The 27,531-nt window shown below is 44.1% G+C and overlaps 1 protein-coding gene across 1 annotated transcript in view; it reads right to left on the reverse strand.

Moving 5' to 3' along the window:
- Positions 1-7,704: 7,704 nt before the first annotated feature.
- Positions 7,705-27,531, reverse strand: part of ipo8 (importin 8) — a gene marked incomplete at its 5' end in the record, with an annotated part of 48,615 nt that continues 28,788 nt past the window's right edge. Inside the window, 5 exons of the mRNA XM_079236339.1 lie at positions 7,705-8,048; positions 10,630-10,759; positions 14,225-14,452; positions 23,517-23,722; positions 24,910-25,130. Coding sequence (XP_079092465.1) covers position 8,048; positions 10,630-10,759; positions 14,225-14,452; positions 23,517-23,722; positions 24,910-25,130 — 786 coding nt within the window. The 3' untranslated portion in view covers positions 7,705-8,047. The remainder of the gene's footprint in view (positions 8,049-10,629; positions 10,760-14,224; positions 14,453-23,516; positions 23,723-24,909; positions 25,131-27,531) is intronic.

Consider the following 27,531-nt stretch of genomic DNA (forward strand, 5'->3'; position numbering starts at 1 on the left):
ATGAAAGGTTGACATTGAACCTGAAACGTTACCTATTTAACTATATATGTTCACCAGAACAACTCGGGAGAAATAAAAGATAAAAAGAGAGCAGCTTCCTTTTGTTCTTGCCCCGAGACACAATCAAGTACAGCAGCGAGCGGAAAACATGAGCGGGCCTCGACGAGACCGGGACCAGTGGAACAAAGAATGGCCTCCCCTGGACAGTGGGAGGGACCGGAGACCTCGTCGTCAGAGCCCGCACCACCGGGACACAGCAGCGTCCACCTGGACAGGTAGGACAAAGTTCAGGGAAGAAAAGCGCAATGAGTACACTGAAGTTCATAGAACCAGGTACGCGCAGGACAAAGATGGCGGACGGAGCGAGCGCGACCGCTCCACGTCCAGACACAGAACGGACAATTATCCACATCGTCCACATAAATCATATGCAGCAGCCACAATTACTGGACGTAGAGACTATAATCCCAGCCCTCCACGGGACCCTGCCCCGCGGAGGGAGGATTTCCGTCCACGGGACTATTACGCGCAGCGCGGACCGCGCGCGCGGACCAGCGGAGCGGCGGACAACGGAGATGCCTCCTCCACACATAGGGACCGCCAGAGAGATGACCGGGATGCAAGAGACTACTACAGGAACCCGCCGAGGGACCATAAAAGACTCGACCAAGACAGGAGCAGAGACTCTTATTACGCTCCTCGCCGGGACCGGCATGAGCGCGCCCGCAATACGCGCGCACCAGCCGCGAACGGGACACAGCAACGGGACACAGAGCCTCCCTCAACATCTCACTCTCCCGGACGGAGGAGGAGAGATGAAGGGGTTACAAGACAGTCAAAGACCGACTTTTCGAGACAAGATCCGACGGAACGCGCTCCGGACACGAGCGGCGCACCACAGCGCGACACAGCGCCCGGACCGCTTCCGCGTCAAGCAGACCGGAGCGACACGGGGAACACAAGACAACAGGTTTCAAGACCACGAGACCAGGACAACAGATATGTCCCCTACAGAAACAGACAGCGGGATCGCAACAACAGACATCAAAGAGATCGCAACAACAGACATCAAAGGGGCCGCGGAGGAGAGCCGCAGCGCCGCCGCACGGGGGAAAAGAGAGGAAATGATCCCGACAGGATCCTCTCTGATGACCCAGACTTTGCCCAAAAGATCAGAATCCTGAACAGGATCATCAGAGCGGTCCATCATCTGAAGAACGTGAGTGATGATGAGAGACCACCTGTCACAATGAGTAGAACTGTTAAATACCTCACAGACTTAGTCAAACCAGCGCTTCCCAACCCATTCATCCTAGAGCTAATAGCAGAGAATGCTAAGGCCTGGTCTGACAACACAATCATCGATTTGAGAGACCACTATGAGAAGGCCATTAAAAGGGAAATTATGGTCCTATTTTATTTAGAAAGCACAGAATGGAAAGAGCCTTTCATAAAGGCCACAAAATGGGCAAAAAATGCTCTGGGTTCTAGATTGGAACAGACAACTCTTGACAGAGTGGAAGAAGTCATCAAAAAGGGCCTTGAGGACCTGGAGGGAGATGATGGGACCTACATGCCCAGGCCCATCATGAGAACAAGGACAGCGGCGGACCAGACGGCCCCACAAGTTTCACTTCCCCACGTTACCTCCACACCAGTCAGCATAAACAATGACACTCTACCTGTTTCTCCCACAGTCACGGTGAGATTACCTCCCCCCTCCCCCCCTCCACCGGCATCTTCTCCTGCTCCTCTCTCACAGGTCATCAGAAAACCGAGAGCAGCAGGAACAACAACACCTGGAGGAGGAGCAACACAGGGGACACGGACCACCACAACAGAGAACCTTCTCTCAGGATTCAGAGAGACAGGAGAGGAAGAGGAGGACCAGGAGCACACTTCCTCAGCATCCTCTCTGTACGGAGACACAGTACCAGACCTGTCAGAGTTGGAAGGGCAAGAGGAGGAGGAGAAGGAGGAGGAGGAGGATGAGGAGGATGAAAAGGTCATGGCAAATCCTACAAGGAGCCAAGCACGAGAAGAACACAGAACTCTCCTCTGCCCTCCTCCCTCTCTTCTACCCCGTTCCTCCAGATCCACGAGCAAAGCCAGGTCAAACATTGACCTCACTCCGGTACAAAACGACCAAGAAAGGTCACACAATGAGGACTCCCCGGAGGGGCTGACACCAGAAGAACTCGACACTCAGCTGGATGAGATTCGGTCAAGCACACGGGTGATAATAGCTCCCAGACACATGTCATTTTCACCGTCCAGGGTCAGGAGACTGAACACAGCAGTACAGACCACACTGGACACGAGAACGGATGAACAATCAACACCGGTAACAGAGGGATGGTACCAACCAACAAGACACGCCTCCTTCAACTACAAACAACAAGATTGGTCGCTGAACATCAAAAAGAAATGGGTCATTCTGGGCGACTCCAACGTGGGAAGATTCCCTCCACATGACTTCGCTGACCTTCAAGTGGAAGCTTTCCCGGGAGCGAACTTCAAGAACGCAGAGGACATCTTGGAAAAGATCCAGATCAACACAGAGGTAGAAGTCCTCGTCCTCTCCTTCGGCATAAACAATAGGAAACAGAAGAACAAGATGACGGCCATCAGACAGATGCAAGCAATGCTGAGGATGGCTAATCAGCGCTTTCCATGCAGTCGGGTCTTCATCCCGGAAATCAACAGCGACCCAGAGATGCCTCAACAAGAGAGTCTCCTCATCAGCAACCTGAACACCCAGATCATCAGCCTGGAGGATCATCTTCCAATGATGGCGGTCGAGAGATTCCAGACGGGACATGATAACATTCATTGGACCCCACACACAGCAAAGGTGATATTCAACATGTGGTGTACTCTTTTAAATTAGTGAACCCCGAAAACCTACCTGTAGAGGAGGGGCCTAAGACAGTCATTAATCTTTCACAAAGGTTCAAGTGCACTGAGGCACAACTCTCACTTTTAAGCAAGGGGTTAAGTTTCATTCCTACTCAGGGAACTAATAAAGACATTGTCAATCAAGGTCGACACGACCTTCAGGAATATCATAGACGGTTGCAACTATCAGAGTATTTTAAGGACTCAACACCAACCAAAATATTACCATTCACGGATAAATCCACCTGGTTTCCTCCAGAATCGGCAACTTCACAGGGAGTTAAAAACCTAATAAAAAAGGACCTTAAAGCATTTAAAACCCATTTTGGACCACACAAAGCACCTACGAATTTGACCTTATCAGAAACACAAGCACTGTCTGAAATTAGACAAAATAAGGACATAATCATTAAGCCAGCAGATAAAGGCAGTGCTATTGTCATTATGGACAGAGCTCAATACCTGTGGGAGGGGTACAGACAATTGAACGACCCCAGGTATTACACCAAACTCATAAAACCTATATTTTGGGAAACTGTACCTATGGTTCACAAAATTCTACAAACTTTACAGGACAAAAAGTTCATTACGGCCAAACAAAAAAGATACTTGATGAGCACTCCAGAACCCAGAGCTAGGATTTTTTATATGCTACCCAAAATCCATAAAGACCCCACTAAATGGAGTAAACCAGGTGAAATCCCTCCAGGGAGACCCATAGTATCAGACTGCAGTAGCGAGACTTATTGCACTGCAGAATATTTGGACTTCTTTCTTAATCCTCTTTCAATAACTCATCCGAGTTATATTAAAGATACATATCATTTCGTGGAGTTAGTCAGGACCTTGAAGATCCCACAAGAATCAATTCTATTCACTTTAGATGTTGACAGCTTATATACAAATATCGATACTACAGAAGGCATACAAGCCGTTAAAATAGCATTTCAAAACAACAGGAACAAACACAGACCAGAAAAGGAATTACTGCAACTGCTTGAGATCAATTTGACCCGCAACGACTTTGTGTTCAACCAGGAATTCTTCCTTCAGATCAAAGGGACGGCGATGGGGAAGAAATTTGCACCAGCATACGCCAACATTTTCATGGCACAATGGGAAGACTCGGCCCTTAAGGCATGTCAATTAAAGCCTCTGCATTATTTTAGATATTTGGACGACATATGGGGAGTGTGGACCCACACAGAGGAAGAATTTCAAGTCTTCCTAGACACTCTAAATGCACACAGAGACTCTATTAAAATTAAAGCTACTCACAGCAGAACCTCAGTGGATTTCCTAGACACAACCACCTTTAAAGGGGATGACTTCACTACCACAGAGAAATTGGACATCAAAGTCTTCTTTAAACCTACAGACACACATGCATTGCTCCATAGGAGAAGTTTCCACCCACAGCACACCTTTGCAGGCCTTCTAAAGGCACAAATACTTCGCTTCCATAGGATTTGCACCAGACCACATGACGTCACAGTAGCTATCAGAACCCTCTTTAAAGCTCTATATCAGAGAGGTTACACGAGAACTCTGTGCAGAAAAGCATGTAAAACCTTTAGGGATAAGAAACCAACTTTGGTTACATCACACTTACCGCTTATCACCACATATTCACCGTCCACACAAGGGTTTATTAAATCTTGCCAGATCCATTTCCAAGAGATGAACGAAGAATTTAAAAACCTGGAAGAATTTACAATCATGCCAGCCTATCGAAGGAACAAAAATTTACAAGATTACCTGGTCAAAGCAAAGATCACGTCCAAGGTCACCACTAAATCGACCACCAGAGGGCAATACTTTGAGTTCAAAGCTTGGTTAAAAAACCCACACACAGGGGAAGTTTTCAAAAACGACTCGAAAGGAAGTTTGTCCACCACAAATTGTGTTTATTTGATGTCATGTTTGGAATGTGAAGCATTATATGTTGGAGAAACAGGCAACTCATTGTCCACAAGGTTTGCACAACACAAATATAACTGTACACATTCCAAAAATCTACACACACCTGTAGTCCGCCATCTTGTCCTGCACGGCTGGGACAAGATGAGAGTCTCCATCATCCAACATGACCTCAGATGGTCCATTAAAGAAAGAAGGAAAATAGAAAGACTTTGGATTGCTCGGTTGAGCACTGGAATGACGGGGGGACTGAACGAGCGCTGAGGGGGGAGAGCGAAAGGCAGGAAGGAGAATGCATAGGGACCCCTGCTGCTTTTTAGTAGTAGGGGCCCCAACCCTTACCTTAACCTAACCCCCTAACCCCCTAACCCTAACCCTAGTACGGTTTAGAGCATAGTCCCAAGAGACTTATTTTTAAGTGTATATGTGGTACATACGCCAATCAAATGTTGTACATCTATGTTGAACGTACTGCGAGGGCTGCTTTGTTGAATTTAGTTGAATTTTCTCCTGAAAAGTTCATTGGTCCTTTTCTTCTGAACACAATGAGATACAAACAAGCTTTTGATATATTTTCATGAAATTGAACAATTAATGATCCACAGAGAATTTACAGCGTTTAGGAAGATTTGGGAATAAAATTGTTTTTCACAAAATGAAAAAAAGTTGAAATTCTAAGTCGGCGGAGTTGAATACGACCACGTACCTTTTTGTAGAGCAGACACAACCAGACATGTGTCAAATGTCAGGTCAATTGGTGATAGGGGGCAAAAACCAGGCGGTCTCCCATCAAAGTACTGACCAGGCCTAACCCTGCTTAGCTTCTGAGATCAGACGAGATCGGGCTTGATCAGAGTCGTGTGTCCGTAAGCGGAAACTGAGCCTACCAAAGGGAGTTTTATTGCCCTGGAGTGATTAGGAGTGATAATTATCAAGTGTGAAAATAGCTTGCAGTACCTGGTATTAGTGATGTGTCCTTTCGTGTCGAGGCTTCGATGCGCATGTCGAGTAATCCAGGTAGATTTTGGTGAAGCGCGTATCGAGGCTTGTGTCGATGACGTATGTGGTGACGTTCGAAGCCTCTGAGCCGGCCGTACCATGTGACTGATTCAGAAAATGGTTCGTGGGTTTGCCGTGCGATTTGAAATATAAGGGGCAGCGAAACTCAATGGATTTCCCCTTCCTCTCTGTACCCAGCTTCATGTGTGCCTGTGAAAGGGTATTTTATAAAGGTCTTATTCTTACTTTAACAAAATTGAACACATCAACATGGACTAGCGGAGCTGAGGCTCGAACCACCGATCCTCTGACTGAAAGTCGGATATTCTAACCACTGACCCACAGCCACATCACAACCCTCTCCCAATTGGTTTCGAGTTTTGATTTTGACCCCGCCAATATATCATAAAGATAGACACAATATTAATAAGTTAATAATTGATGTATTGGCATCATAAACATAATTTATTCAATTCAAAGCTTCACACACCAAAGCCATGGTGTCGTTATGATCACTCTGCCTGTTTTACATGTATTGTCCACTTGGTGGCGCAGTAGAGCAAATTAAGCTCCGTGAAGCGTCGGACATGAGCAAACCAATTGGATGGAAAGCTTCAAAGCTTCAGGAAGCTTCATCTCACCATCACTACCTGGTATTCCCAGGCGGTCTCCCATCCAAGTACTGACCAGGCCCAACCCTGCTTAGCTTCCGAGATCAGACGTGATCAGAGTGGTGTGGCCGTAAGCGGAACTGAGCCTACCAAAGGGAGTTTTATTGACCTGGAGTGAGCTTGTGATCAGAGTGGCCGTAAGCCACAAACGGTCACACGTGCTCGGGCTCGAAATCCGAGCTCCATGGAGGCCACCGGGCTAGGAGACGCTCACCGATGTTAGGGTTAGGGTTAGCCTGGACATCCTGACCTGAGTGCACAGATCAAGACGACACGCAGTGGTTTCTTTAACTCTAACTCCAACAAAAAGTCGTTAAAACAAAACAAACATAAGTACTTCAGTTTTCTCCTGTTTCATTGTCTTTAACGCAATATAAAACATCTTCTCCTGCGCTTCTGTCCTCTGTCTATCCTCACCCCAGCTCTTGACAGGGTAATCAGCCTCATCCCTTTCAGCTGGGCAGCAGCGTTGGCCCCGGCTGCCCTGCTGACTGGGAATTGTAGTTAATTCACCATCTGCCATGATGGATTGTAGTCCCTGCTGCAACCACTGGGAGGGGGATGTACCTCCCACTCAGCTGAGGACAATAGAACGTCGTCCAGGACAAACATCGGAGAACTTTGTCTCCGTTCCCAGAAAAGGACGTCGATCGTAGGCAGGAAAGAATCTCATTCCCCCCTGCCGAACAAAAAGTGAAGAAAACCACTGTTTCTCCCTGTGACCGGGTACGGGGCCAAGACGAAGCTTAATTTCCCTCGGCAGATGGCGGCTGAGGACAATATAATGCCCTCTGTGGTATTATTTGTAATATTGGGCTATTCAAATTGAAATTTTAAAATATAAAAGCTGATATGCTGATGTCATGCAGGTAAATTTGGTCACCTTTGACCTTTGATACATTTCTTAAAACCAAAACCAAGGGACCAACCGAAAGACAAAAAAATGCTTCTCCAGCAATCCTGTTCCCATTTTACATTTCATGTGGGACATCATCGCTGGAGGCCATAAGTCATCAACCTCCTCGTCCATCTGCAGTCTGTACAGGGCACAATGACAGGGATCAGGCTCTTCCTGCTCGTGCTATAGGCCCTGCTTTATGAAATTATACAAAGCGTTCAACTATAGAAAGAAAAAGACAAATGCTTACAGTATGCACAAACACGTTCTGATGTGTTTTTATTTTCAGTTTCTCAGACACACAACATAGTTACTTAGTCACAGATCAAAAGGGACTGCACTGTACAAGAACTGAAACTTTTTGCTGGTCAAGGACAATTCAATTTATAATGCAGACCTTTCTTTGGAGCGCGCACGCACACACACACACACACACACACACACACACACACACACACACACACACACACACACACACACACACACACACACACACCCTAATATTTCATCCATTCTGATGACACCCTGGGACCTGGTTATGAAGGGATCCATCCATTAAGTCTGATATGGTCTGATCTTACTGAGATTAGACAGGAATCAACTTCAGGTCAGGTCCTCTCTTCATCCCATTCTCTGAATCTGTAGACTTTCTCCTTAGTCCTCTGAAAACACAAGATTTGAAAGTTTAAAATATTTTTTAAATGACTTAAAATCTTCTCAAATTTACTTCAGTCACTATGTATGATTAATACCAATTAATTACCAAATTACTGTACTTGTTGGGTTCTTATTCGAAGAGCACAAATTACTAATCGAGTCAGAAAAAGAGAGCACAAAGCTCCCTCTAAAACTACAAATTGACAATTCTGTTTGTGTATGGATTAAATAGAGTGGATAACAACGTGATAATCATTGAGTTTTAGAAGTGATGGCAGGTGATTTTTTTTTAAGTTTAGACGGAGCCAGGCCAGCTGTTTCCCCCTGCTCTCAGTCTGGAAACCACGAGACATGACATTGATCTTCTCTTCTCACTCTCAGGATTCTAATAGACGTTTGTAATGATGTGTCCTTTCGTGTCGAGGCTTCGATGCGCGTGTCGAGTAATCCAGGTAGATTTTGGTGAAGCGCGTATCGAGGCTTGTGTCGATGACGTATGTGGTGACGTTCGAAGCCTCGCGAGCCGGCCGTACCACGTGACTGATTCAGAAAATGGTTCGTGGGTTTGCCGTGCGATTTGAAATATAAAAGGCAGCGAAACTCAATGTATTCCCCGACTCCTCTCTGTAACCAGCTTCATCTGTGCCTGTGAAAGGGTATCTTATAAAGCAGGCGAAATAGTCTCAAAAAGCCCAGCACTGTGGAAAAGTTCTTATTTTTATAAAAATGAATAAAATTGAGACATCAACACGGAGCTGAGGCTCGAACCATGTAGCCTCGGACTGAAGGACGGTCATTCTAACCACTGACCCACAGTCACATCACAATCCACTCCCCAATTTGTTTCCAATTTCACTTCTGACCCCGCCATTGTATCATAAAGATAGACACAATATTACAAAGTTAATAATTGATGTATTGGCGTCACAAACATCATTCTTTCAATTCAAAGCTGCGTTATGATCACTCTGTCTGTTTTACATGTATTGTCCACTTGGTGGCGCAGTAGACCAAATGAAGCCCCATGAAGCTTCGGCCCATGAGCGAACAGATTGGATGGAAAGCATCAAAGCTTCAGGAAGCTTCATCTCGCCATCACTAGACGTTTGTACTTTCTTTAATTCATATTTATAATTGTTTTTACAAACTAAATGTCCTTGTCCTTAATTGGTGATGCACCAGCATATCTTAAGGTCCAGCCCCTAGATATGCTGCTATAGGCCTAGACTGCTGGGGGACATCTTGGGATACACTGAGCTCCTCTCTCCTCCTCTATCTCTCCTTCTGGATGAATTATTGTCTCTTCAATGCACATTACTAACTCTACTTCTTCCTGGAAGCTTCTGTGCTTCCTCGCCTCAAGTTTCCATGGGTCGAGGCTGTCTGGAGCCGGTCCTACCTCCTACCTCCTGCCATGGCCCTGCTGATGCCCCTCCTCTCCCCCCTTCTGCTCCATAGATCGTGGTTATCTGGATCATGGTCCATGCCTACTACTCATTATATGAATAATCTATGTCATATTCATGTAATGTGCTGTAACTCTGTTACGTTGTTCATTCTGGTCACATGACATCTATTGCTTCTGTCCCCTTCAGTGTCTCTGGATTTCTCTTTCTTCCCTTTCCAAATTTAAAACTTGTCTATTTGGCCTTAATTTCGAAATATGCTTATCTGTCATCAATGCATACTTTAAAGTAGTTAGAATCCTTGTTTGTTCTGCCAACGAAAAATAATGCAACTGTCTGACAGCCACTGCATCTCTGGATTCATTATGATATGTTTACAATCAATCTGTAATATTGTCATACTGATTGTCTACACTGTAATCATATTTTGTTGCTTATTCTGTACACACAACATCCATTGCATGTCTTTCTGTCCTGAGAGAAAGATCCTCCCTCAATCTCTCTTCCCTTAGGTTTCCCAGTGACAGAGGGTGTCGTATACTGTACATAGTGTAAACGCCCTTGAGGCAACTATGTGATATTGGATTATATAAATGACCGGGTTCATATACATGGACCAATGGATTTCCATGACCTGACATTTTGTGAAATCCATTGGTCAAAATGTGTATGAACCCTGCTTAACACATTTTGACCAATGGATTTCCATGTTTTCCATGACTTTAAACCAAATGTCCATGACCAAACATTTTGTGAAATCTGGGTGTAAACATGAAACAGTGAGTAAATGTAGTATTTAAATTAACAATGAGAATACAAAGCATACAGTAAACCTTAAATGACAAATGAATGAGACAATAGTTTGATTAAAAGAATACATATTTATATAGATGCCTGTATGTATGCCTGCTTATATTTTGAGCGTCTTTCTTTTAAAAGCATTAATTATTTTAAACTCAGCGTGAATGAACGACATGAACATGACACATTTACATGACTTTTACAACACTTTTGAGATTTAATTTTTTTCAAGGACTTTTCCAGGCCTGGAAATAACCATTTTAAAATGCCATGACTTTTCCAGGTTTTCCATGACTGTAAGAACCCTGAATGAGATTGACGCATAACGTTCCTGTCTTTCCCCATCTGTATTCTATGTAACAGTGTGCTTGTGTCTCACCACTGGCCCATTGCAGCAGTGCTCCTCTTCTGCTGTGAGATGCTGTAGATCTCTTGCAGCTGTTTCTTCTGGTCGTCGCTGAGCGAAGCTGTCAAACACTGGTACCAGGCTGCATCTTTGTTCTGGACCCCTAACACACATGGCCAAAGTGAAAGGTTATAGTGGGAGTCTGTTATCATGCAGCCACAGGCAAAATAAATATATAATTGATCTAGACCAGGGCCTTTGAGTTCACTGCATGACTTCGGGACCCATTAAAAGTATGCAGCATTAGTTATTATCGTATTTGAGTTTAGGATATACAGACAACTATCACTGGATGTCTTAAAAATTAAAAGAAAGAAGAAATGATCCTTTATTAGTCCCCTTGGGGAAATTCTTCTCTCATTTGACCCATCCCTGGATAGGGAGCAGCGGGCTGCCCTGTGGGACGCCCGGGAGCAGTTGGGGGTTGGGTGTCTTGCTCAGGGACACTTCAACATGTGAGCTATGGGGGGACTGGGGATCGAGCCGGCTACCTTGTGGTTGTGGGACGACCACTCATCCCCCTGAGCTACAGCCGCATGACTATTCTTAGGCAAGGTCTGCAATTATAAGGAGCTTTTTTAATTCTGTTTCCAAGCGGATTTAGGAATGTGTAGTCAATATTGGTCATTAAGTTACATTTGATATGCGTATCATGACTTCTGATTTGTCTGGGTTATTACTCAGAGGTGCTATTTTGAATGACATCATTTAGCTATATGAGCTTTCAGTCTCAAACAACAATAACTTAGGATCTGTTGTTTATGGAACACTGGCACACCCGTTCACCATATATCTGTATACCTGCTTGGCATGCAGTAGTTCATATAGACCTGGCCGATCTCAAGGACCGCCTTTTTTCACCTACGGAACATCTCAAAGATCCGGCACATCCTGTCTCAACGCGATGCAGAAACATTGATCCACGCATTTGTTACCTCAAGACTGGATTACTGTAACTCCGTATTATCAGGCTGCTCCGGTAAATCCCTTGGATCTCTCCAACTGATCCAGAATGCTGCAGCTCGTGTACTAACGAAGACGCGGAAGAGAGATCACATTACTCCTGTACTAGCTGCTCTCCACTGGCTTCCTGTAAAAAATCCTTCTCCTTACCTACAAAGCCTTAACTGGTGATGCACCATCATATCTTAAGGAGCTTATAGTGCCATATTACCCCACGAGAGCATTACGCTCACTGAATGCAGGGTTACTTGTGTTAAAAAGTAGGTTGGGGGCTAGAGCTTTCAATTATCGGGCTCCTCTTCCGTGGACTTTCCCCTTTGATAGCGCTTATAGTTAGGGCTGTTTCAGGCTTATAGTTAGGGCTGGCTCAGGTTTGCCCTGGTCCAGCCCCTAGATATGCTGCTATAGGCCTAGACTGCTGGGGGACATCTTAGGATACACTGAGCTCCTTCTTTCCTTCTCTTCCTCTCCTCCTCTTCACCTCTTCTTTCTCTCCTTCTGGATAAATGATTGTCTCTTCAATGCACATTACTAACTCTACTTTCTTTTTCCATGGATTCGTGGCTGCCTGGACCCAGGGGGAGGGATCCTCCTCTGTTGCTCTCCTGAAGGTTTCTTCCCCTTTTTTCCCTGTGAAAGGGTTTTTACTGTCTTTATTGGGGGAGTTTTTCCTGATCCGATGTGAGGTCCCGGGACAAGGATGTCATGTGTACAGATTGTAAAGCCCTCCAACTGAATTGAATTCCTAGAGTTGGCTGCCCAACCAAACTGAGCGATCGGGGGAGAAGGGCCTTCGTCAGGGAGGTGACCAAGAACCCGATGGTCCCTCGGTCCGTTTGCTCTAAAGAGGTGTGCTTTAAATTGCTTTAAATATCTCTTAACATGAGACATGCTGCTCTTGAACTGGTTGTGTGAATAATAAACATATAACAGTCTCTTCCATTCTTGGTTCAAGGCTCTGGTTAAGATGTCCACATTTATCTCACATACTTTTCCAACTATCGGGTCTCTCTCCTGTCGCTCCATGTGTGTGTGAACATCTCACTCGATTCGAGGGCGGGGCTTAACGGAATACACACATGTGATTGGCCGAGTAGGATCAAGTGAGATTATTTACAAGGCGTGTGATTGGTCCGAGTGTTTCCTGGACCAGAGCCGCAAAGTAGTGATGTGTCCTTTCGTGTCGAGGCTTCGATGCGCGTGTCGAGTAATCCAGGTAGATTTTGGTGAGGCGCGTATCGAGGCTTGTGTCGATGACGTATGTGGTGACGTTCGAAGCCTCTGAGCCGGCCGTACCACGTGACTGATTCAGAACATGGTTCGTGGGTTTGCCGTGCGATTTGAAATATAAGGGGCAGCGAAACTCAATGGATTTCCCCCTTCCTCTCTGTACCCAGCTTCATCTGTATCTGTGAAAGGGTATTTTATAAAGCAGGCGAAATAGTCTCAAAAAGCCCAGCACTGTGAAAAAGTTCTTATTTTTATTTAAAAAAATATTGGACACATCAACATGGACTAACGGAGCCGAGGCTCGAAACACCGATCCTCTGACTGAAAGTCGGATATTGTAGGCACTGACCCACAGTCACATCACAACCCTCTCCCAATTTGTTTTGAGTTTTGATTTTGACCCCGCCATTATATGATAAAGATAGACACAATATTAATAAGTTAATAATTGATGTATTGGCGTCACAAACATAATTTATTAAATTTAAAGCTTCACACACCAAAGCCATGGTGTCGTTATGATCACTCTGCCTGTTTTACATGTATTGTCCACTTGGTGGCGCAGTAGAGCAGATGAAGCCCCATGAAGCGTCGGCACATGAGCGAACCAATTGGATGGAAAGCTTCAATGCTTCAGGAAGCTTCATCTCGCCATCACTACCGCAAAGGCTAGAAAAGCTGTGCCGGTTAAATAGAAGTGATACATGACAATGTAATAATTCTCAATTATTTATCGGTTTTCGGTCCAGGGTGCAGAGACAACGACGCTGGTGTAGGTCATAGAATACTGCAGGGGAGGTTGAAAAATGTGGTTGGACTTTTCAGAGTAGTCTTTAATTGGTTCATATCGTATTTGGAAGGCACATAAGCAGTTAAGATGACATGCAGAATTTTCTGGGGATACTCAGATATACCTGGATCTCTCACCTGGTGATTTCAGCCCAACCAAATCATTGTGTCATTGTTTAGAGCACATAAATGAGAAGTCATTGGACTTGGCAACAAAGAGAAGAAAATACATATTAATACACAACTCTAATATAGGGCCCTAAAAAATAAAGACCAAGTCCAAAACCTTCGTTCTAATAGACTCATATCTCACTTTCACCAGCCATATCAAAGCAATTAATGCAATAGCCTTCTATCATCTTAAAAATAGATCCAGATTCAAGGGTCATTTATGTGTTTATTTCCAGTAGGGTTGCACATATGCTTAAATAATATAAACCAAAGCAGGGCTCTTGGACTGAAGCAGCTTTTAGCCGTTATGCATGCAACTGCAACAAACTGCTTAGAATATCTTACATGTGCACCAAATGTAGCAATGTTTTAATCAGACAACTGGATTATATTTGACATTTGAACGATGACTTACGGAGGAGGGCGGAGGTGAAAAACTGGTACTCGTCCTCTCCGTTGTCGTAGTCCAAGGGCGTGCTGTACTCCTCCAGCGGTGTTCCCTCAAAGCAGTCATCGTCCCAGTACTCATCTTCATCTTCTTCATCATCATCCTCCTCGCCAGCCTGTCTTGGTGGCATGCTGGACTGCTGCTGCATGGCGTTACGGTTCTCAGTCACTTCATCGTCATCACTGGGAATCTCCTCTGCCCATACACAAAGTAATACAACCGTTAGCATCAAAGCTTTCATAATGCCAGTCGCTGGTCATTTGAACACATCTCTCTAGCTAGCAAACTTGACTGCTGGCAGGTCAGTTGTAGATTTCGGTTTCCAAGACTGCAAGATCATTTCACAACCCACAGTCAATTTAAAGTCCTCACTTATAAATGCATGCTTTTTTTGTATGTGTCCTTGTGATTTTTTTTACCCAATTAAAAAGAAACATGGCTCTAATGTGGGTATGGATTTCTTTAAGCTTGATGTGCTGTTCGTCACGATCTTGGCAGCATCTTGACCTAGATAGCTAAACTAACTATGGTGGGACTTCACTCAATACAACGCTGAACTCTTTCTTCTTCCTGAGCCTTTGATACTGTATATTCTTTAGGGAAACCTTTATTATTACAAAGTAGCATAACTTAAAAAGTCCTTTTTTGCAGAAGGTTAGGGTTAGGGTTTCTGATGCTAGATATTTAGCCTTCCCTTGTGACAGAGCAAATTTCTGGCCCAGCATTTGCATTAAGAAACTATAAGCTTTTCCATTTCGAATACACCACCCTGAACCATGTAATGCATTGAAAGTTATTGTAACCACAAGGCCGCAGGAGAAACTATTAGCCATCACTGTACCGCCAAGTTAATCCTTCAGTCTGGCCCACAAGCATTATTACATTACATTTCATTTAGCCAACGCTTTTATCCAAAGCGACTTACAATAAGTGCAATTTCACCATGAGTACAAACTCAGAACAACAAGAATCAAGAAAGTACAATTTCAATTAAAGCTGCTCGCAGCTGTGACTGGGCCCTTGCTTCCAACACGTCAGGGTCGCCGGCTCTCCCGGCCTCGAACATCCGCCTGGCAGGCGAACGTTCTTGGACGAACGAGCCGGCGACCCTTCGGCTTAGTTCGGGCCCAGTCACAGCTGGGCGAGCAGCTTTAATTTAGAGGGATAAATAAATATACACACACACACACACACACATACATATATATATATATATATATATATATATATATATATATATATATATATATATATATATATATATATATATATATATATCAAAGCTTTTTTCACCAAGGGCCACAAACAGAAAAATATATGAAAGGCTGGTCTACTCAGGTGAGGTTTATGTATGTATGTATGTATGTATGTATGTATGTATGTATGTATGTATGTATATATATATATATATATATATATATATAAAAAAGAATCACATCAGAGGAAATTTGGCCTTTTGGGCCTTTTCCAAGCTCCAGTAGTAGTTGGTAGGGAGAGAAACTGAAGCTGGTTCTTCAGAGATTCATCAATGCATCTCCATCAGTTCTAGTTCAGACTCTCTTCACTTCTTCTGCATCATCAAGAGTCGAGAACAGCTTGAATTCGTTCTCAATGGCAGAAAGATCTGGGAAGCGCAGACTGAGTTCTGTCATTTGATGTGATGACAGACACATATTTCCTCTTTTTCGCAGAAAGATTGACTTCTGGAAAATGGAATATATGTATATATATTCTATACATGTAAATATGTATATAAATATATATAAAAAGATACAAATATGTATTTAAAGTGATCAAAAGCTTGAGGTTTCATGGAACGATGTGGAAGTGGTGTGCGGCTATTTCATAGGGTTCTTGATCATACAGCAAGCTGTTGTAACTCAACTGTACTTTGTCAAAACTGTTCCAAAGTTAACATGCTTTATGAGAGGCATGGCTGGAAGACTTCTGCATGCCAATATGAACTCATAGTCAGAGCGCCACCTACTGGGAAACTATGGCAATTTGAACTGGAAATGAAGGACGAAAATGAAAATGGCCGACTTCTGGTACGGTTTAGAGCATGGTCCCAAGAGAGTTATTTTTAAGTTTATATGTGGTACATACGCCTATCAAATATTGTATATCTATGTTGAACGTACTGCATGTGTGCCAAATGTCAGGTCAATTGGTGATAGGGGGCAAAAACTGTGGGCTTTCACAACTGACAGGTTGTCAAAAAAAAAAAAACACGTTTCTTAGGGGGCGCTATCTGACTTCCTGTACAGTTTAGAGCATGGTCCCAAGAGAGTTATCTTTAAGTTTACATGTGTTACATATTCCTAGCAAGTTTCATACATGTAGGTCAACCATAAGGCTGGGGCTGATTAATTGAATATTTGTAGGGGGCGCTATCGAGCCAAAGTGCCATTTTGAGTCATTCAAATCACATCAGGTAACTACATCTTTGCCTTTAATTGTGTCTGCCAAGTTTAGTTACGTGTTGAGCATGCTTAGTCCCTCAAAAGTGACTTTGTTGACCGCGAAGGATGGGTCGCCACGGCAACAGCGTTTCACGAAACATCAAAAGCTTTGTGGGCTGGCGTCATGAAAGTCTTATATTTGTCTCGAAGGAATTGGAAGTTGATCTGATTGAACGACTAAGAGAAGCAAGCCAAAGTATAGAAATATTGACTTCCTGTTGCCATTAGGTGGTGCTATGACTAATTAAAAATTAGACTGCACATGTCTTCAGGCCTGGAGGCTGATCAAACATGTGAAACCTGGAAAGGATCTTATCATGTGGAGTCGAGTTACATCGGTTTATTCGGTCATGGCGAAGGATCGAACTTCCGCGATGGACCGACGCTACGCCGTTCAACGGATCCTTACAATCTTCAAGGTGATGCATTATCAATGTCTTAAGTCTCTTCCGACGCATTTTGAGAGGGATCTGAATAATCTGTGAGGAGCACGGTGTACAAGTAGAAAACATGTAACTTCCTGTTGCCTCTAGGTGGCGCTATGACTAGGATGAAAATTGATCATATGGATGTCTTCAGGGTCAGGAGGTCATGGCACATGAGAAATATGGAGTAGATTCCATCATGTACGGCCGAGTTAAAACAACTTCCATTTTCATGGAAAATGGTGTCTCTTTGCCGCTGCTCTGCGCTCACATAGTTCGATATTTTGAAAATCCTTTGATAACTTTTCCCTGCAAAGGTCTCAACATCATATTGCCCGAATGTGAAATCAATCGTGTTTAATCTCTAGGAGGAGTTGATCAGAATACAACGCCTGAAAACAAGGAAAATGCCAAAATTGAGCGGTTCACTGCAGCGCCCTCTAGTGTCTGAATATTATGAAACAATTTGGGTACGTTAAGGGACACAATGTTGACATATGCTACAAAGTTTGTGAAGCTAGGCCAAGTAATTTGGAAGTTATGTGTATTGACATATTGAGCCACGCCCCTAAGAGGTTAATTGGTTAATAACTTCTGAACGCAATGAGATATCAATAAAGTGGGAGATATCATTTGATCACATTGAGCCAATGATTATCCACTGAAAATTTCGTAAGAAATGGACCCAGCGTTTAGGAGGAATGGGGAAAAATGTGTTTCTTACAAAATTCAAAATGGCGGAAAATCTAATCAGGCGTATTTTAATTTCACGGATTACTTTTTTGTAGAGCAGTCCCACCCGGACATGTGTGCAAAATTTCAAGTTAATCGGTCAAAGTTTGCAAAAAGGGTGGGCTTTCACAACTAAAGGGGGCGCTATAGAGACATTTTCTCTGACTTTTGGCCGACACCCAAATTGTATTAAAATGTTCGGCGAGTCGGACGGGTGTGCAAATTTTGAAGAATTTAGGTTCATCCCAAGCACCTCTTTTCCCTGCGCATTGGTGAAGAATAATAAATAAACATTCAAACAACAATAGGTCCTCGACTCTGACTACATCAGTGCTCGGGCCCTAATAAAGTTAAACTACAAATTGCTATTAGTAAGTGCCATCTAAGTGCTACTACGGCGCTACCTTCTTTATTCAAGGTGTAGTTGAAAAAGATGTGTTTTTAGTTTGCAACGAAAAATGTAGAGACTTTCTGCTGTTCTGATGTCAGTGGGGAGCTCATTCCACCATTGAGGAGCCAGGACAGTCGTGACTTTGTAGAGTGTTTAGCTCGCAGTGACGGAGCTACAAGCGGATTGGCAGAAGCCGAGCGGAGCGTACGGTTTCGAGGCTTCGATGCGCGTGTCGAGTAATCCAGGTAGATTTTGGTGAAGCGCGTATCGAGGCTTGCAGGGCCGGCTCTAGCCCTTTGGTTGCCCTAGGCGAGATTGAGTTTTGCGCCCCTCCACAGACACACAAAATACTGTACATCACTGAGACATTAACTTAACTGCTTTACTTTGCAAAGCAGTTTTTCACCCACTTATAATTATACTATTCTACATTGCAGTTCATGGTGCATGGACAACAAACACCAGAATAGTTTCAGAACATTTCATTTTAAATAATTTATTACACACTCAAAGTTAGGATTAAATTGACTCCATAAACTGTGCAAAACACTTTTTTTTCAAATATGTTTATTGAACAAACCTCAAAACATGATACAAGCTGTATAGGGAATGACGATGGTCAACAAGGTTTGACAGGTTTTTTTCCCTTACACACAAATCCCCCCCCACTTCACCTCTCCTACCCCCCCTCCAAACAGGCAGCGAACAAGCATCTCCCACCCATTTTTGGAAATGTAAAGTCTGGACTGGTATGGTCCTCTGCAAACTAACGCTGTCCTTACCGCATCACAGAGGGCTGGCCAGTCAGCAAGATCTATAGGTTCTCCCTGGATATCAGGCATTGCGGAGGGTGAGGTGTCTGCAGGTGGCAGTGTAGTTTCACTGGTGCCCTGAGTGCTTGATGTGGTCCTGGATGTCCCTTCACCTACACCTGTATTCAAGCAAATTGTATAGCTAGACAAGCGGTGTTTAATATAATAAGTGAAATGATCATGAATGTGGTTGAACTTCTTTAAGAAAACAAGCTATTGTATTTAATACATGCTAACATGTTTCTATTGTACTTCAAAGTATGGATGTGGCTTGAATAAATACTATTAAATAGACTCACCTGATGCAGGCTGTGTGTTCCTGGCCTGTGTGTTACTGGCCCCTTGAGTACTACTGGATGTCCCTTCTCCTGCAGCTGTATTTAAAAACAGAGTTCATCCATGCTGTTCGTTACACAATTGCATTTGGTCATTTCTATCATCCTACCACATAGTTGCATTGTACAAATACATTTTATCTGACCATGTAACTTGTAGTAGATAAAGTACAATTACTGCCACCACTGCTACAAGGCTAAATAATGCTACTGATTACAATTAGTAGTATTAATGTGATGTGATTATGAAAGTAATAATAATAACAATAACAAAAACAACAACAATAGTACTAGTTGTGTAGGCTACTTACAAAGTTCAGAGGGAGGTGAATCAGGCGTCCTTTCTCCAGCAGGTGCCGGTCTCTGAACAAATTGCCTGAGTGCATCTGGCCAATTTAATAAAAAAACAAAAACACACATATACATTTTAGTATATTCCTGGGGAGGAACTGTACAGAAGGGTGAACCCCACCACTATCCCCAAAATGGTTACTCTGTGTGTGCACCTGCTAGTTGTGAATTAACTAAACAGAACTTATGCCATTTATAATGAATGGAGACAGCAACCGTACTTTTCATAACTAGCATACAGTATCCAGATACTGGTCTTTTGACATGTGCATCATGTAGGTAATCAGTGAAGTTACATTTGCTAGTAATAGCCTACGTAGGAAATTAGCAAAGTAACAGTTGCTAGCTAGCTATAGCTAGCCTAAGTGACAGCAATGAAACGTCCAATATTAGGTGATGCACAATAATAAATGTATTTCGTTTAACACCTTAATGGCTGAGATGAGAACTTACCTCTAGACTTGACTTTCTTTTCATCTTCTTCCTTTTTTCGTCCCTGTTCTCCAGGTGGTTTAGACCGCTTCAAGTGGCCACGCAATAGATTTATTTTTCAGATGGCAAAAAATGTTCAGACCGCACAAACTTTTTTTTTTTGGAGTGAGCCATCTTTGCAATAGAAGATCTTTGATGTGGCGTGTTGAGTCTTGGCCAATCAGCGTCCCGTTTTCACGACAAAAAAAAAAAACAACAAAAAAAATCAGATTTTTGGCCGAGTTGTTGTCATCTCCGTAATAGAACATCTTAGATTTTACGTGTTTTGGCCAATCAGCGTTAAGATGTTTACAGAGCCCGTTTCTCAATATGCGTGTCTCTCTGTACTTGATGAGAAAACTCACAGCTGAATCGTCTCTGCTCGCGGTAGCTAGTGCCACCCCACAGTCGCGTGGTGAGGGCGCCCCCAACCCATTTGTCGCCCTAGGAGGTCACCCTAGGCAGTCGCCTATAGCAATCGCCGGCCCTGGAGGCTTGTGTCGATGACGTATGCGGTGATGTTCGAAGCCTCTGAGCCGGTCGTACCACGTGACTGATTCATAAAATGGTTCGTGGGTTTGCCGTGCGATTTGAAATATAAGGGGCAGCGAAACTCAATGGATTTCCCCCCTTCCTCTCTGTACCCAGCTTCATCTGTGCCTGTGAAATGGTATTTTATAAAGCAGGCGAAATAGTCTCAAAAAGCCCAGCACTGTGGAAAAGGTCTTACCCTAACCCTAAAGGTCTTACTTCAACAAAATTTGACACATCAACATGAACTAGCGGAGCCGAGGCTCGAAACACCGATCCTCTGACTGAAAGTCGGATATTCTAACCACTGACCCACAGTCACATCACAACCCTCTCCCAATTGGTTTCGAGTTTTGATTTTGACCCCGCCATTATATGATAAAGATAGACACAATATTAATAAGTTAATAATTGATGTATTGGCATCATAAACATAATTTATTCAATTCAAAGCTTCACACACCAAAGCCATGGTGTCGTTATGATCACTCTGCCTGTTTTACATGTATTGTCCACTTGGTGGCGCAGTAGAGCAAATTAAGCTCCATGAAGCTTCGGCACATGAGCAAACCAATTGGATGGAAGGCTTCAATGCTTCAGGAAGCTTCATCTCGCCATCACTACCCTGAGGGACCCCAGTAGTGAGAGGACAAGGTTCGGACACAGATCCTCTCCAAGTTACCCGGTCGGTGGTCGTTGAGGTGGGATGAGAAGAGGGAGAGCGCAGTGCCTGTGATACCAAGGTCCTGGAGGGAGGAAAGAAGGATCTGGTGGTTCACTGTGTCAAAGGCATCAGAAAGGTCTAGAAGGATAAGGACAGAGGAGAGAGAGGCTGCTCTAGCATTGTGAAGCTGCTCAGAGACAGCAAGGAGGGCAGTCTCTGTTGAGTGGCCTGCCTTGAATCCAGACTGGTGAGGGTCCAGAAGGTTGTTCTGGTGGAAAATGGAGGAGACTTGGTTAAATATAGCTCGCTCCAGAGTTTTGGAAAGAAAGGGAAGGAGAGAGACAGGTCTGTAGTTGTTGACTTCAGACGGGTTGAGAGTGGGTTTCTTCAGGAGAGGGTTAACTCTTGCCTCCTTCAGAGAGTCAGGGAAACAGCCAGTTGAGAGAGAGGTTTTGATAAGATGGGTGAGAAAGGGAAGAAGGTCAGCAGCAATGGACTGGAGAATGGGAGATGGGATCGGGTCAAGGTGGCAGGTGGTTGGGCGGGCCGAGGCTACCTGGTTATCAAGGTAAGAACTTGATTGTGAGACAGGGGGGTGAAAGAGGAAAGCAAAGGGGAAGAAGATGAAGGTAATGGAGGTGTAGTTATAGAAGAAGATGGATTAGTAAATGAAGAGCGCATGTCATCTATCTTTTTTGTATTAAAGTAGTCAACAAAGTGGCTTGGTAGAAGGGTGGAGGGAGGAGGGGAACTGAGGGGGGGGGGTCGGAGAAGATGGAAAATAGTTTTTTGGGTTTAGAAAAAGAGGATTCAATTCTGGATTGGTAGAACAGGCTTTTTGCTGCAGAGATAGAGGTATAGCAGTATTTATACTCAACCACCCCCGCCCCCGAAGACTCCGACGAAAGACTCCTATGCCTTTATCCCCCGACGAAAGACTCCTATGCCTTTATCCCCCGACGAAAGACTCCTATGTCTTCATCCCCCGACGAAAGACTCCTATGTCTTCATCCCCCGACGAAAGACTCCTATGTCTTCATCCCCCGACGAAAGACTCCTATGTCTTCATCCTCCGACGAAAGACTCCTATGTCTTCATCCTCCGACGAAAGACTCCTATGTCTTCATCCTCCGACGAAAGACTCCTATGTCTTCATCCTCCGACGAAACACTCCTATGTCTTCATCCTCCGAGTCTCCGACGAAAGACTCCTATGTCTTTATCCTCCGAGTCTCCGACGAAAGACTCCTATGTCTTTATCCTCCGAGTCTCCGACGAAAGACTCCTATGTCTTCATCCTCCGAGTCTCCGACGAAAGACTCCTATGTCTTCATCCTCCGAGTCTCCGACGAAAGACTCCTATGTCTTCATCCTCCGAGTCTCCGACGAAAGACTCCTATGTCTTTATCCTCCGAGTCTCCGACGAAAGACTCCTATGTCTTTATCCTCCGAGTCTCCGACGAAAGACTCCTATGTCTTTATCCTCCGAGTCTTCATACAACAAGTATTCACTGACGCTACAGCTGACGCGTCGCGGCCCCATCTGGTTTTATACCAGCTGGTGATACATAAGCTACAGCTGTGTAGACTAAGCCTCAGGTTGTTAGTGGAGTGGCCACCAATCAAAACTACTCTTCCTTAGGACAATGGCAGGGCCTCCCTTTAATCAGAAGTGTCAGTTTTACAAGAATATTGAATTCTTGCCAAAACTGATACAAGGACAAAAGGTCAGTTTAAATAGTAGTAAGTTAAACAGTTAAATACAGCTTAGTCCCTAGTATATGTGAATTACAGAAGAGATACTTAACCCTAGCTGGTTTCGTTGCGTTTTGAGTCACTTGAGTCAAGGCAAGGTCCCGGCTTAGACAGTTCAGAAAAGAAAGACAGTACAGACTAACAATCTAGTAAAACCCAACACAGCAGATACAATAGTTATATTGCAGAGAAACTTCTTTAGAGTGTACTCAGGCAGGATTCAGGTAGTCCGGCAGTCTGAGATCTCACAGGTAGAGCTTCTTTCTGCCCTTATTCATTCTACATTAATTCCTTCACTTATTCTTTTTGAGCTTCCCTGATCTTTTCTCACCGTTCTGGTCCTCATCCTGTGCCCCTGCTTGGGCCAGCAGGTCGGGTTTGTTGACGAGGCGGGATGCGTTGAGGTGTTTGAGGGCCAGGAACAAGAGCAGGATGGAGGGCACAATCTGGGCAGAGACTCCGTCCAGCACTGCTGGCCGAAGAGGCAGCTCCATCAGGACGCTCAGGCCGATGATGCACATCTTACGGTCATGGAGCCTGGGAATTAAAAGAGACTAATTCAATCTTCATTGCATGTTTTGCCATTCACCTGAACCAAAATAATGACACAAATCTGGCAAAAGAAGCCTATTTCCAAATTAACACATTTATTGAATAATCATAGAGAATGAATGTGCAGAATGAGAAACTAAAACAGGAAATAAAATATCAATGGAGTATTCAGTTGTAGTAAGTAAATCAATATTCCCTTTGTAATGCAATGCAAAGAGGCCTCTATGGATGATGGAAGTAACCAGACCTTTAATAACTATGTCACTTAAAAAAAAGTGTGTAAGCGCGACATATTAGCAGAAATGGAATATATTATTCATAACTATGTTTTCAAGACTATCTAATCACCTGAAACCAAGAACCGTTATCCTGGATTTGCTAATGTAAGAGCCTTTCATATTAACATAAAGAGCAGGTCCTCTTCCACGGAATCAGAACGGAACGCTGCATCTAGAGAAGGCTTTTCACGTTTTGACCACCTGACGGCCAACGTAGGTTCTCGACAACTTTGGAAAGGGAGGGCTGAGCAGAGGGATATTCAGTTGGTTACAATCATCTAGATCCTAATAAATATTATAAAAATATAGTGTTTGGAAAATGCATTTAAATCGCTGTCATTCTGAGAGTTAAATGGCAAGTGTTTAAACACACATTCTGGTGAGTGATTGACAGTACAGTCACTGTCGCCGAGGTTCTAGCACCACCTATTTCATGACATATTTTGATGTGCTACTTTTTAGTTGGACTGGACAAAACCAATAAAACTAGAAACCATCTTGTGACCGAATCACATTAGCTGTGCATACAGTGGGAAGGACTTTCTACGGCTGTGCCCTTGCTCTGACCACACCCATCTTGGAACTCAGGTGTGTAGTTGAGATGAAAATGAAGTCTATTAAGTTGTGTGACTGCATCTTGCACGGTTGTGGCGCTGTTTCTCTGGCAACAGACAGAAAGATAAACACCTGGCCATGTACTGTAAACCGCATACGTGGTAGTTCAGTTCCCACTTCAGCCGGTGTCAGCAGGGCCACATTTTGCCATGATAACTCACAAGGTGAAAAAATACCAGCATCACTGTCGCGGCTTGTAAATATCCATCCAATTAGGATTTTCATTTTATTCAAATTTTTTCGACCCAAACTAGTTGCAAACAGTAGCCTCGCCCTTACCCGAGGAAGAACTCTGTGTCATTCATCCACTGGTTGATGAAGTGGGCAGTGATGGGCTGAGGGCTGTGTTGGAAGTGCATGTTGTCCAGCGTGTGGATGAGCAGGGCCGGGTTGTAGTACAGAGCAGCGATGGCCACCTGCAGGCACATGGTCCTCAGCTCGCTGGACTTCACCCCCCTCATCAACCGCTCCAGAACGGCCTCCACAAACAGAGGGATGCACTGCAGGCGGGAAATAGAGACATTAGCTGCTGGAACTCTACCACTGTGTGGTCAAACCCGAGTGGAACACATGTACATTGTGTGACAGCCTCAGACGCTGTCAGTGATCTATGGATATCTGCTTTTCTGGTTGCCTGCAGAGAGATGGGCAGATTAAATTAACTTGATGTTCACTGACAAAGCAAGGTTTGAGATTTCAGAGTCCGATTCTAGATACTTCTAGATCAGGGGTGGGCAAACTTTTTGGCTCAGGGGCCACATTGAATTAAAAAAATTTGACAGACGAGCTGGGCCAGTATCAGATGGATGGAGAGTGTTTGTGTGAACCTGTCACAGGAGGACAATGTTGCGGACCCAAATGCAGACCACATGAGAGTATGAGTATCTGGTAAAACAGATTATTGGAGCCAAAGGGAAGGTGGGGAGCCTGTGGTCCGCCACAGGGGGTGCTGGGCGGTGTGAGACCCGTGGCTCTACACTGGAGGACGGCGAGGCCGGCAGGGGGCGGTGTGAGAATATAACGTACATGACTCAGCTTTTTTGTTCAACTCGCTGGTTAAATCTTCATCAATTTGTTCTACACGCCGAGTCACTGTTCTGCGTGATAAACTCAATTTTTCAAATTAGTTTTTGCTCTCTGGACATAAGAGACCTGCTGTTTCTACCATACATTCTTTCAAAAACTCTCCTTCAGAGAAAGGCTTGCTGGCTTTTGCTAATTTGAATGCTAGCAAAAAACTTGCCTTGGTGCTTGATTCTTGTATAGCAGTTTGGCGGAGAAATTTTTTTTGCTGACTCTTTAAATTGGCTGCCAACCTCTTAGCAGTAGCCGCCCGTTCTGTCGTTGACTGTTGGCTAGCATAGTTAGCATGCTTGGCGGAAAAGTGGCGGCTAATATTGTATTCTTTGAATACTGCAATGGTTTCTTGGCAAATAAGACATACTGCCTCTGATCGTACTTCGGTGAAAAAATACTTAGCAGTCCACTCATTAAAGACTCTGCACTCACTGTGGACTTGTCTTTTCTTGGGTCCACTCATTGTGACAGAAGGGATCACTGCAGGAGGATGGCAGGAGGCTGACAGACAGAACCCTATATGTCACGTGACATGAGCGCGCAGGGTGGCGCAGTTCCGTGGGTCGAATGTGGTTAGTTATGTTAGTTATACTGAGGAAAAATACTCTGCATGTAGCTGTCAGTTCATTTTACAACTCTAAAACTGTTGGAGTACAAACCCTGTCTCCGGCGACAGAAAGTGATTCATATTACCGTAATGCTTCTAAAGTTAACGCTATACGACATAATTAAAAAGGATTCTGACCGCTAAGAAGTGGAGCTTTTCAGTGGTTTGCGGTATATTACGGTAATCGGAAAAGTGGCGCAGCACAGCAAGTGTTGTGTGTCGCTCTAGTCCAGCAGAACTCGGCAGGCAGCGGTCCGCACGGCGCGTACAAACTGCTGTAACGCCTCTCTGTTCCCGACTTGATTTTCCCAAAGCACAATGATGGTAACAGACCAGCATCAATGTTTCTTAATGATTATTTATTGCACAGCGCTCATTTAGGCTTTTGGTGTGTGTGTTCTTCTGCAGCAGAGCCGTGTGCGCAGCAGAAGGCATTACAGCGGTCTTTCTGCTGCAGCAGAACACACGAGAAGCCTAAAAGAGCGCTGTGCAATAAATAATCATGAAGAAACATCAGCGCTGGTCTGTTGTGGTCATCGTGCTTCGGGAAACTGAACTTGGGAACGGAGAAGCGCTACAGCGGTTTTTACTATAACTTATAATTTTTTTTTTTTTTAATGTTATAATAATTATAATACTCGGCGGGCCGGATTAAAATGCCCGTAAAGGCCGTAGTTTGCCCACCTCTGTTCTAGATACTCATTTAAGCCAAGTATAAAGGATTTATATTTATGTGCATCATCTTTCATGACGAAATACTAAAATTTACCCAATGGAATTTTGAGGTTACCTTTTTCTGATGCAAGGGTCAAAGGACAGAGGTTGTTGTATGCTGTGCAGTTTGTAAAGCCTTGAATATTCTATATTTTAAAGCATCAGTCTGATGCATTTTGAGATGCTTTTTTTGCCAACCTGGGGAGAGCTGGAGAAACTTAACTTCAGTCAAAAATTATTATGGCCTGCTTACTAAGTATTATGCAAGCCATTTCATGCCAGCCTGTCACTGGGTCTAACATTTACAGTCAGACCTGCAAACTCATGAGCGGTGAAAAGGGTGACACCAGCGGGGCGGGGGGGGGGGGGGGGGGGTTAGTGACGGGAGAGTCAGTGCCGAAGCGTCACATTCACAGCGTCACAGTTCAAAAGTTTGGGGTCACCCAGACAAATGTTCAGCAATTTCTCGCATGGAATAGTCTTCATCTCTAAGAACAAGAACA

This window comes from Taurulus bubalis (assembly GCF_910589615.1).
Source record: "Taurulus bubalis genome assembly, chromosome: 20".
In the NCBI taxonomy this organism is placed as follows: domain Eukaryota; kingdom Metazoa; phylum Chordata; class Actinopteri; order Perciformes; family Cottidae; genus Taurulus; species Taurulus bubalis.